This window comes from Mastigoproctus giganteus, chromosome 8 (genome assembly GCF_048544385.1).
Source record: "Mastigoproctus giganteus isolate SK-2022 chromosome 8, ASM4854438v1, whole genome shotgun sequence".
Taxonomy (NCBI): domain Eukaryota; kingdom Metazoa; phylum Arthropoda; class Arachnida; order Uropygi; family Thelyphonidae; genus Mastigoproctus; species Mastigoproctus giganteus.
The window spans coordinates 207,275,161-207,287,179 of record NC_143582.1 but is presented as its reverse complement, the minus strand read 5'-3'; the positions used below and the strand labels follow the sequence as shown (position 1 = coordinate 207,287,179).

Below are 12,019 nucleotides of genomic sequence, written 5' to 3'. Positions count from 1 at the left end.
GCAATCCCGCTGGAAGTCAGCATTTGCGAACCTTTTCTGTTGAAGAAACCAAGTAGCAAAAGTCCTCCAGAGTGGATAATCCGCAGGCTCCAATGATTGGACGCGTTGCAGATGGTATGAACTCATTTGGTTTGTTGACAGTATCCTCCATACAGTGGATTGGGAAATACCCAATCGTTGGCGTATCGCTCGTACTCGGATTGCCTTCTGCAAGACGTAGGACATTCTCCTCATTGTCTGGCGTCCTCGTTATTCGCTCTCGATTCATGGTACCTCTCGTGAAACAACCAGTCTCACGTAACCTTCTGTGCACACGTGCGAAAATCATATGATGAGGAGCACGCCTGTGCAGGAAACATTCCTGGTACAAGCGCAGAGCGGTGTGCCCGTTACAGTCCGCAGCTCCATGCGCAAGGTGCATGTCGGCCAGTTCAACGTTTGAATACTCGTCCATCCTACTGCCTCGAGAACCGGTTCACAAATGCTGACTTCCAGCAGGATCGCTGTTTACACGACCTCCCGTTCAACGTCCTCTACCGCATGATGAAGGCATTTCGGACCCTGCAATGCTATGTGATTCCGATTCGTCTTTGTGCCCCCTACATCTCCTGCAAGTTTGTCACACTGGTAGTGAATCACCCTGTATATTAAATAGTATCATACTACTGGTTCAGATTCTCAACTGGTTTCTTCCAAGTTTGCCAAATGACAAACTTCATGTCACCAGACAGAAACTTTGGAAAAGTTTTGGTTCAGCAAGTTGTCACATATTTGAATGAACTAGTAGTGGCTTTGAGAACCCTGCTGTAGTCATTTATAAAAAAAATAATAATAATAAAAAAATTTTTTGGGATAATATAGATTTTGAATAATATAGGAAATGTGTAAAATTAAAATATGATGGAAGTGTTATTAACAATAGTTAAACTATTCCTAAATTAGCCTCCCCAACATTTTGCCCAAAATCCACATGTAATATTAAACTTTTTTTTTTTTTCAGATAATCAAAGAAAGAAAACAAGTGGAATTATTCCAAGGTAATGATTTTTGTTTTAGAAATGTTGAGGGAGAAGAAATATACATATTGTGACATGCTTGCTATTATAATCATGAAACTTGCATAGTACTTATAGTAAATTGTGAAATTCTTAAGTAAAGAATTAAAAATTAGGGTAGTTCAGTTTACAGCAAATTTTAATTGCTTGATAAGAATTGTTGCAATGCTTGCCCTTGTGACTAGCAAGGTGGTTATGGTTGCTGGCCTTCCCTGCTGTGCAGAAAAGGTCTGAGTTCAGACCCTGTTGAGATAAATTAGCATTAGTAGAGGCATATAATGCAAAAAAGCAAGCTTATGCAGCATCAGCCAAAAAAAAAAAAAAAAAACCCCACTTCCACTTCACTCCTTCGTTCGTTCGAAATACCTGTCCAGCTGAGCCTTAAATTTATTTAGGCTATCAACTTCCACGACAAGGGATGGAAGTCTGTTCCACTAACCAACTACCCGCTGGCTAAAGGCAAATTTCCGCACATCTATCCTACATCTGTCTTTCCTAAATTTGAATTTATGCCCTCTCAGGTGATTATTCTGAGCAAGAGGAAGAATCCCATCAGCATTGAGCATGTTCAAACCGTTCAAGGCTTTATACACCTATCAGATCACCTCGCTGGTGCCTAGTCTCCAGACACTGTAATTTGCAAAACTTAAGCCTTTCTTCATAAGAGTACCCCCTTTGTTCCATTCACTAATCTTGTTGCCCTTCTCTGTACTTGTTCCAGCAGCTCTACATCCTTCTTGAAATGAGGCCTCCAGACCTGTATACAGCACTCAAGGTGTGGCCTGACCATTACCTTATACAAGGGAATAATCACCTCCTTATCCCTGCTAGAAAAGTTCCTGTATATCATTGACAAGACACCATGAGCTACTCTTGCAGCCCGTCTGCACTGCTCAGAGAACTACATTCTCTACCACTGTCAGTGTAGTACCACAGAGTTGATACGTTGCTCTGGGATTGCTGTTTCCCATATGTAGTACTTTACATTTGTCAAGGTTAAGCTTCATTTGTCACCTCTCAGCCCATCTGCTCAACCTTTCCAGATCCTGTTGCAGCAGCATAGTAGTAGTGGCATGTGATGCAAGAAAGCAAGTGTATAAGCTTATGCAGCATCAGCCAAAAAAAAAAAAAAAAAACACACCATTCCCTCCAAATGCGTGTCCAGTTCCTCCTTAAATTTATTTAACCTGTCAACTTCCACAACGACAGATAGAAGTTTGTTTCAGCAATTAACCACCCGCTGGCTAAAGGCAAATTTCCGCACATCTATTCTACATCTGTCTTTTCTTAATTTGAATTTATGCACCCTTAGGTTCGTAATCTGAACAAGTGGAAGGATCCCATCAAAATTCAGCGTGCTCAACCCATTGAAGGCCTTACACACCTCAATCAGATCACCGCACAGGTGCCTAGTCTCCAGCCACTGCAATTTGCAGAACTTAATCCTCTCTTGGTAAGAGGATCCCTTCATTCCCATCACCAATGATTTCTCCTCCACGATCAAGTAAATCTACATCCTTCCTAAAATGAGGCCTCCAGACCTGTACGCAGTACTCAAGGCGTGGAGTGACCATTATCTTATACAGAGGGACAATCACCTCCTTCTCCCTTCTAGCAAAATTCCTATATATCATTGACAAAACCCCATGACCTGCTCTGGCAGTCTATCTGCATTGCTCAGAAAACTTCATATCTGACTGCACAATTACTCCCAGGTCTTTTTCATTTTCTACCACCTTAAGTGTAGTACCACACAGTTGGTACGTTTCTCTGGGGTTACTTCTACCCATATGCAGTACTTTGCATTTGTCAAGGTTAAACTTCAGTTGCCACTTCTTAACCCATCTGCCCAAATTATCTAGATCCTGTTGCAGTAGCACACTGCCATTACTGTCATTAACAAGCCTGATATACCTTCATCAATATCATTGATAAATATACAAAACAACAGTGGACCTAACACCGAACCCTGTGGGACTCCACTAATAACATTAGTCCACGAAGAGCAGCACCCATTGATTACCACCCTCTGTCTTCTCCCACTTAACCATCCCTTTATCCATTGTAGCAGCTTACCCTTAATACCATTCTGCTCCAATTTGTACAATAGTCTTCAATGCGCAACAGTGTCAAAAGCTTTCCTGAAATCTAAATATATGATATCAAAATTATTTTTTGCATCCAGTTCCTTTGTAACCACATCATAATATCCTATAAAATTTATCAGACAAGACTTTCCCTTAACAAGGGAAAGTCTTGTCTGCTGTGTCTGAATTATTGCTGCAGTCTTGTCTAGATGATCCTGCGGTGCATCTTTAACCAGCGACTCCATTATTTTACCCGGAACAGAAGTTAAACTAACTGGTCTGTAATTACTCGTGTCACCCTTCGATCCCCCTTTGTGAATTGGGGATACATTTGCACATCTCCAGTCTGTGGGAACCTCCCCTGAGTCCAAGGATGCTCTCATAATTATGGCTAAGGGTTTGCTTAGTTGCTTTGCCGCCTCCTTTAATATAACTGGATAGATCCCATCCACCCCAGGTGCTTTTCTTATGTTTAACTTCAACAATTTCTCCTCCACTTTGCTTTCAGTTATTACAAAATCATTAAGTATCCTGCTACAATTTGATAACCTTCTGCCATTTTCAAACCTTAATTCCTCATGTGTGAATGCAGATGCAAAATACTCATTCAGTTTGTTTGCTATCTGAACAGGATCATCAACAGTCGAACCATCGATGTCAAGTGAACCAATCAGATTCATCCTCTTCCTTTTAGAGTTTATATAAGTAAAGAAATACTTGCTGTTTTTCTTAGCATCTTTTGCCAAGGATTTCTCATAATCTGCCTTCCCCTATATAACCTCCTTTGTGACCTGATGACAGACTAGATTATATCTGCCATAGGCTTCTGAGTCGCTTGATAATTTATATGCCTCCCATGCATTTTTCTTCTCTGTTACGAGTCTCATTAGTTCGTTAGATAACCATTTAGGCCTAAACCTTGAACAATATTTCTTAATAGGTATGAAACTTTTAGTAGCATCCACGATTAATTCCTTGAATGCTTCCCACTTAGAATTTACTGTTGGTAACATCATCAGTTGATCCCACTGTACAGAATTTAAAAACTGTCGGAGACCACTGTACTCACCTTTACGGAAGCAAAAACCCTTTCCTTTACCCCTGATGGTAATTAAATCTTTAAGTAAATCCCACTGTGATCACTGCCACCTAGTGGTTCCTTTATCTGCAAATTCTTAATACACGAATGATCGCTGCTGATAACCAGATCAAGAGTATTACTTTCTCTGGTTGCCTCTCGAACATGCTGCTGCAGAAAACAATCATCCAATAAATCCACAAAAGTCATTTTCCACCTCTCAGCCCATCTGCTCAACCTTTCCAGATCCTGTTGCAGCAGCATAGTAGTAGTAGTGTCCTTGACAACCCTGCCAACCTATGTATCGTCTGCAAACTTGGACATTAAGCTTGATATACCATCATCAATATCATTTATAAATACAGAAAACAATAATGGGCCCAACACTGAATCCTGAGGGACTCTACTAATAACATTAGTCCATGATGAGCAGTGTCCATTGATTACCACTCTGTCTTTTCCTCCTAAACCATCCCTTTATCCCTAGCAGCAATTTGCCTCCAATGCCACACTGCTCCAATTTGTGCAGCAGTCTTCCATGTGCAACAGTATCAAAAGCCTTTCTAAGATCCAAATATATAATATCAGTTATTCCCTGCATCCAGTTCTTTTGTGACTGCATCATAGTATCCAATCAAATTGGTCAGGCAAGACTTTCCCTTAACAAAACCATGCTGCATCTGAGCTATAACTGGAGTCTTGTCTAGAGGATCCTGCAGTGCTTCTTTAACCAGTTTGTTGTTTGTTTGTTAATTGGTTTTTAGGAGCATTAGCAACTAAGTCCATATTGTTCCGGGGATATGCGGTGGTCATTCCCTGACCTTTCTGCATCCTCCGTATTTGGTGGTCATGAGCTCGAACCCCGGTCTACTTTAACCAGTGCCTCCATTGATTTTCCTGGAACAGAAGTTAAACTCACAGGTCTATAATTACTTGTGTCAGCCTTTGATCCTCCTTTATGAATTGGGGTCACATTTGCACATCTTCAGTCTATGGGTACCTCCCCTGGGTCTAAAGAAGCTCTCATAATTATGGCTAAGGGTTTGCTTACTTCCTTTGCTGCCTACTTTAATATAACTGGATAGATCCCATCCACCTCGGGTGCCTTTTTTATATTTATCCTCAACAATTAATCCTCCCCTTTCCTCTGTTATTACAAAGTCATCTAGCTCACTGCCAGAGTTTACTTCACCTCTGGCATTCCCCTTCCAGAATAATTCCTCATGTATCATGTAATGTATCAGAAGACACCACTACAGATTACAATAAATTGCTTACCTCCTGTGTTCAACGATAATGAGAACAAATCAACATTGCAGTATACCTAAAGTAATTTCCTTCCATGTTTTGTACTGTTCTTTGCTTTTAGAATGAATACTGAAACATTTTTATCACTGCTAAACAATTGATCTTCAAATATTAACTGTATTCCAAAGCCGCAATAAAGTAAAGCATTAACAAGAAATATCCAGTTTAAACTCTTGACTAAAACATATTTACGTTAAAAGTGCAGCTGGAGATACATTTCCAATGAAAATATTTAAAGAAAATCTCTGCCTCTTCCCTACCGTATAAAGATTTATCCCTTGTCAATGAGTTCTCACATGTACTTTAGAGTAACACTATCCAAGCAACAGCAGCATCTAGGTGCAACATTTAAATTTTCCAGTTTCAGGTTAACAAATCCAAAGTCAAGGTGGAAAACTATTATTGTCTGTTAGTGCAAAGACCACCCAAGCTTGAAGCTTGTAGCAGCCATGGGAACTAACATGTTATTGAGGTGAGTGTCAGTGACATTGGTGTGAAGCTGATGTGTCCAAATACTTTTTTTTGGGAGGTAGTGATATATGCTGCACAATATAGGCAATTACTATAATCTCATTTGGTGAGAAAAAAATAAAATCAAAGAATCCTAAAATTAGCCTTGCAAACAGTATCTGAGCTCATTTTGAGAATTGTTTGGCTATCCAGGGTGAACATACTCCCTTTTAAATGTGTAACTTATATAAGACTTGTGCCCTATATTTGGGTTGTTATGAATTTGTGACTATAGTTCATGAAAATAGAGGTATATTTATTTTTAAACTCTCTACCCTTATAACAACAATTTTTTTCACAAAATATTTGATAAAAAATCTGAAATATCTATTTTTCATTCTTAGATTTTTTATTTTTTTTTCATTACAATATAAAATAAGTTACAACTTAATTTTTGATAGCCATTGCATGTGATTTAGTGTCACATACAGTGATGCGGCATTTCGATCATTATTAAAGGATTTGTCACTATTGCATTTACAGTAGCATCCTGTTACAACAAATAATAAAAATATTTCTAAGTCCTGGTTGACTTCTCTTTTTTTGAACAAAGTATTTTGTTCAAAAAGTATTTTGTCTCATTTGAACAAAGTATTTTTGATGAAATTTGATACGTCAAATTATTTTTGAAATTCACCTATGCCTAATATGTAAAATTATGAGTAGCACTGTGTACCCAATGTTGTAAATATAGCTATGGGAGCATTTGCTTGAAAAAAAAAAAAAAAAAATGTTTTTAAATGTTGTGGCAAAAGAATTTATCTCTTTTACTATGTTTTCCACTTTTTGACTGATTTTACATTTTTCTTTTATACCTGCAGTACCCACATTTTTGATTGCACTAAAGTTGAATATAAGTGGGGGAAGTTACATTAAAAACAAAATTCACATGTTAATATGTGAAAAGTAACAGTAAGTTGTATCTGCTATACCATACCATATTTCTACTATATCATATCACATTTCTTATAAGTAAAATGTTTTCAAAATGATATTTCTGAATAAAATATTTTTACTTTTGTAATACTCATTTTTCATCATTTCATTTATATATTTATTTTAAAGTGGATTTTTAAGTAAAATAAAGCAGAAATTACTACTTGATATTAGTAGCCTTATAATGCAAGGAAGCCAATGCACTGCAGCTGCACTGGCAAAAAAAAAAAGAAAAAAGTGGATAAGAAAATACAAATTACATGCTTTCCACACACATGGATAACTATTCATTTGACCATTGAATTTCTTCAAACTGTCAGCCTACATATGGAGACAACTTAGTCAATAGTCAGTGAATAGCTGCCTAAAAGAAAACTTCTTACAATCTAATCTAAACCTCTTCCCCTGTCATTTTCAAGTTAGGGTCTCTAGTTCTGGAATTCTTCTTAACAGTGAAAATTCCATCTTCATTCATTTTACTAACCCCTTCAGAGCCTTATAAACCTCAATCAAGTCCTCCCTATAGTGCCTTGGTTGCCAAGCTCTGTAGCCCACACGAACAGTCTTTTCTCATAAGGTCGCCCCTTTAGTTGAACTCGCCATGCAAGTTGCCCATCTTTGGACCCTTTCAGAAGCTCCGTGTCTTTTCAGATGAGGCTCCATACTTGGATATAGTATTCCAAATGCAGTCTTACAATTACCTTATGCGGTAGGATTATGATCTCTCTCTTTCTACAGGATATTGTTCGATAAATCATCCATAGGACCTCATGGGCTTTCCTGGGTGCATGTATACACTGCTCAGAAAACTTCATATCTATGCACGTCATAACCTTCAGATCCCCTTCTCCCTCTACTGTCTTTAATTCAACTGAAACCAAATGTATAAGTTATTTTGGGGTTGCTATTCCCCAAATGTAAGACCTTGCATTAAACAATATGTGCCACTATACAAATCATTCTTGAAGCCTGTTCAGGTCATCCTGAAGTAGTGCTGCTTGGCACTCATCATTAATGACCCTCCCATTGTTTGCATTGTCAGCAAATTTTGACATCTTACCCTTTTATCTCTTCATCAATATTGGTTACGAAAGTAGAAATAATAGTGATCCCAAAACTGATCCTTAGAGGGACCCTACTTTTAACATTACACCAATCTGTAGGAGATCCATTAATCACAAACCTCTGCCTTCTGCCCTGAAGCCACCTAGCAATCCATCTTTCTATTAATCCCAACACGTTCCAGCTTATCCAGCAATCTCTCATGAGGGACAGAGTCAAATGCTTTGCTAAAATCCAAATAAACAGTCGAAATTGTTCCCTACATTCAGCTCATGAGTAGTGGCTTAACTAGGGTTGTGGCACCCAGGGAAAATAAAACATCTGCCCCTTGAAAACTGTTCTTTTGGAATTTTTGCATTTTTTAACCATAAAAAGGCATCCTCCAAATTTGGTGCCTGGGACATGTGCCCCACTGGCTTCACCCTAGTTACGCCACTATTCATGAGTAACTGTGTCAATAGCTTACTAGGTTAGTAAACAAGATTTTCCCTTAACAAAACCATGTTGTGCATCCTTCAGAATGCCATTTATATCTAATTGTCTTGGATTGCACTCTTGATCATTCCTCTAAGATTTTTCCTACCACTGAAGGCAGACTAACCAGTCTGTAATTACCGATTTTGCTCTTAGAACTACCTCTATATATTGGTGATAAGTTGCCACTTCTCCAATGATGCCCTCATAATTAATCTCAATGGTTCAAGGTTAAATACACTCTCTGGCCACTTCCCAACATTGCTGGGTGTATATGCCATCATTTCCAGGACCCTTACTTTCCTTTAGGCTTGAAGGTATTTCTAATAAAGTCATCTGTAATTTCGGAATCACTAATTTCATATGTCTTATCCTCGCTCACACAGCCTCTTCTCTACATGAAGTGTCTTTTGACAGCAAAGACAATGCAATTTATCAGCAATGTTGGCTGGGTTAGCATTAGCAAAGGCACATGAGAGTGAAAGAAAGCAAGCTTATATAGTTATCAGCCAAAAAAAAAAACGCACCCTTCTCATTTCACCCATCCACTTGCTCCAAATGTTTGTCTAGTCCTGCCTTGAATCTATTAAAGCTATCAGCTTCTACAACAACAGATGGAAGTATGTTCCAGCAATTAACCCTCCCTGCTGGCTAAAGGCAAACTTCTGCACATCTATCCTACAACTCTTTCCTCAATTTGAATTTATGCCCTCTCTGGCAATTATTCTGAGCAACAGGAAAAATCCCATCAGCATTGAGCATGTTCAAACCATTCAAGGCTTTATACACCTCAATCAGATCACTTCACAGGTGCCTAGTCTGCAAACACTGTAATTTGCAAAACTTAAGCCTTTCTTTGTAAGATCAACCCTTTGTTCCATTCACTAATCTAAGACTTTCTAAGGGTTATCTAAGACTTTCTCATACTCAGTACAACAAGAGTCCAGTCTCATTCATTTTCTTTAATTGTGTTCACATACATGAAAAACTCCTTCCCCCCTTCCTTTCTCTCCTAGCCAGTGTTTTCTCATACATGGATATGGCCTCCCTAACCTTATCTGTGGTACTCTTACAGATCAACTTATAGCTGTTGTAGGCTTCAGTACTTTTCATCTATCTGTAACTTTCCCATTCTATCTTTTTCTGCTCTATTAAAATGGCCGGATCCATATTCTTCCACCTTGTCATCTCTCGTGCTATATTTTCATAATGGTATATACGTGTTCATGGCTTCTGTGATTATTGCTTTAAAGGTATTTCATTATTCTAATGTATTCACCCTCCCTCTGCTGTCTGCCCAAGCAGTATATGACATATAGCACTTTAAACTGGCATAGTCCCCTTATGTGAAATTAAATCCTGTGCATTTTCATTTAACTATTGCAACACTTTTCTTAATTGTCCAACTGATAACTTCATGATCACTTACCTGTTTATGATTCCTGTACTTTAAGCTCCGTGATGTGATCCGATTTGTGAGTGATGATGAAGTCAAGAATATTCTTACCCCTGGTATTTTCTGTTACATTCTGATTTTTTTTCTCTCTCTCTCTCTCTTGGAAATTTTTTTGGCTGGTGAAGCATGTCTCAAGATTCCTTGCACTATATGGCTAATAATACAAATAGTAATAACCACGTCGTGCAAGGAATCCACAGGGTTTTGCTGCACTGCCAGGGAGGCAAAAAATGAGTAGATAAGAAAATACAAGTTATTTGCTTCTGTCCTCACATAGGTAACTATCCAGTTAACCTTTGAATTTATTTAACTGTCAGCCTCAACTACCTGTGAAGGCAACCTGTTCCAACAACTTGCTGCTAAAATAAAACTTTCTATAATCTAGTCTAAACCTCTTCCCCTGTAATTTGAATTTATGCCCCCAAGTTCTAGAATTCTCAATAACAGTGAAAATTCTGCCTTCATTCATTTTACTAATCCCCTCTGAGAGCCTTATAAATCTCAATCAGGTCACCTCTGAGGTGCCTGGTTGGTCTGCAGCTCACATATATGGGATATTTCCTAGTGTAGTCTCCCATTTGTCGATCTCATCATGAGAGTTGCCCATCTTTGGAGCTCAATATCTTTTTTTTTCAGATGAGGTCTCCATACTTGAACACAGTATTCCAAATGTGGCCTTCACACTTGTCTTATATAGTGGGACTGTGACCTCCATGTCTCTACAGGATAATATTTGATAAATCATCGATAGGAGACCACGAGCTTACCTGGCTGCCCGTTTGCACTGCTCAGAAAAGTTCATATTCGCCCATATTATGTAGAGACTCTAGTCATAATCTTCATAATCTTCTAGTCTGTAGATTACTCACACTCTCCTTATACCTTTGCTTCCAACAGATTCACACCACACAGATTCTGTGTTGACAGACATAACTTCTGACACAGCAGAATATCTTGTTGCGCTCAGGCTGCTTTTGATAAGAAACGTGACCCCATCAACCACTTCCATCTTTCCTAATTGTATTATACGGGAATGGCTCAAAATACCGACAGTATCTACTATATTGTAAAAATATAAATTAAATATAATTCTATGTATGTATTAGTTTTTTAGTAAGTAAAAATTTACTTTATTAGATTAATTTTGTATCATCATCATCAGCCATTTTCAATCCACTGCAGGATGAAGGCCTCTCCAGCAACTTTCCGGTTCCTTCTGTTTTGAGCACTGGCCATCCATTTACTACTCAAAAACTCATGAATTTCATCTATCCATCTCCGCCTTTGTCTTCCAGGTTTTCTTCTAGCTCCTCTTGGGTACCATTCTGTTATTTTCTTAGTCCATCTGTCATCATGTCTTCGAGCTATGTGTCCTGCCCAAGACCATTTTAGTTCTTTAGTTTTGATAAGAATGTCCTTTACTTGAGTTTGCTGCCTAATCCATGTGTTTCTCTTCTTATCTAACAGTCTGATTCCCAATATAATTCGTTCCATTCTTCGCTGTGTAGTTCTTAGCTTCTCTTCCATTCTTTTGGTGAGTGCCCAAGTTTCACTTCCATAAGTCATGGTGGGGAGTATACATTGATTCATTATTTTACGTTTCAGACAAACTGGGATATTGCTATTCAGTATGTGACTATATTTCCTGAATGCTATCCATCCAAAATTTATTCTTCTCTTGTCTTCCAGCCATTTATCATTATTACAGCTAATAACTTGTCCCAGATAAGTATATGACTCCACCTTTTCAATTACTGCTCCTTCAATCATTATTTCCCTTTCCGTGGCATACTTGTTCATCATTACTTTTGTTTTAGCCATATTCATCTTTAGTCCAAAATCCTTACTAACTGTGCATAACTGATTAAGATTTTCCTCTAATTCTTTGGGATCGTGGCTTATGACCACAATGTCATCTGCAAATCGTAAATGGTTTAGGTACTCTCCGTTCACATTGGCTCCTTTCTGCGACCAGTCTAATCTTCTGAAAGCTTCCTCAAGGGCAGCAGTAAACAGCTTCGGAGATATTGTGTCTCCTTGTCGAACTCCTTTC

The 12,019-nt window shown here is 38.3% G+C and overlaps 1 protein-coding gene across 1 annotated transcript in view; it reads left to right on the top strand.

The window, feature by feature from the left end:
- Window positions 1-12,019, top strand: part of LOC150082229 (uncharacterized) — a 193,010-nt gene that overhangs the window by 110,388 nt on the left and 70,603 nt on the right. Inside the window, exon 4 of the mRNA XM_090380454.1 lies at window positions 1,001-1,037. Coding sequence (XP_090236580.1) covers window positions 1,001-1,037 — 37 coding nt within the window. The remainder of the gene's footprint in view (window positions 1-1,000; window positions 1,038-12,019) is intronic.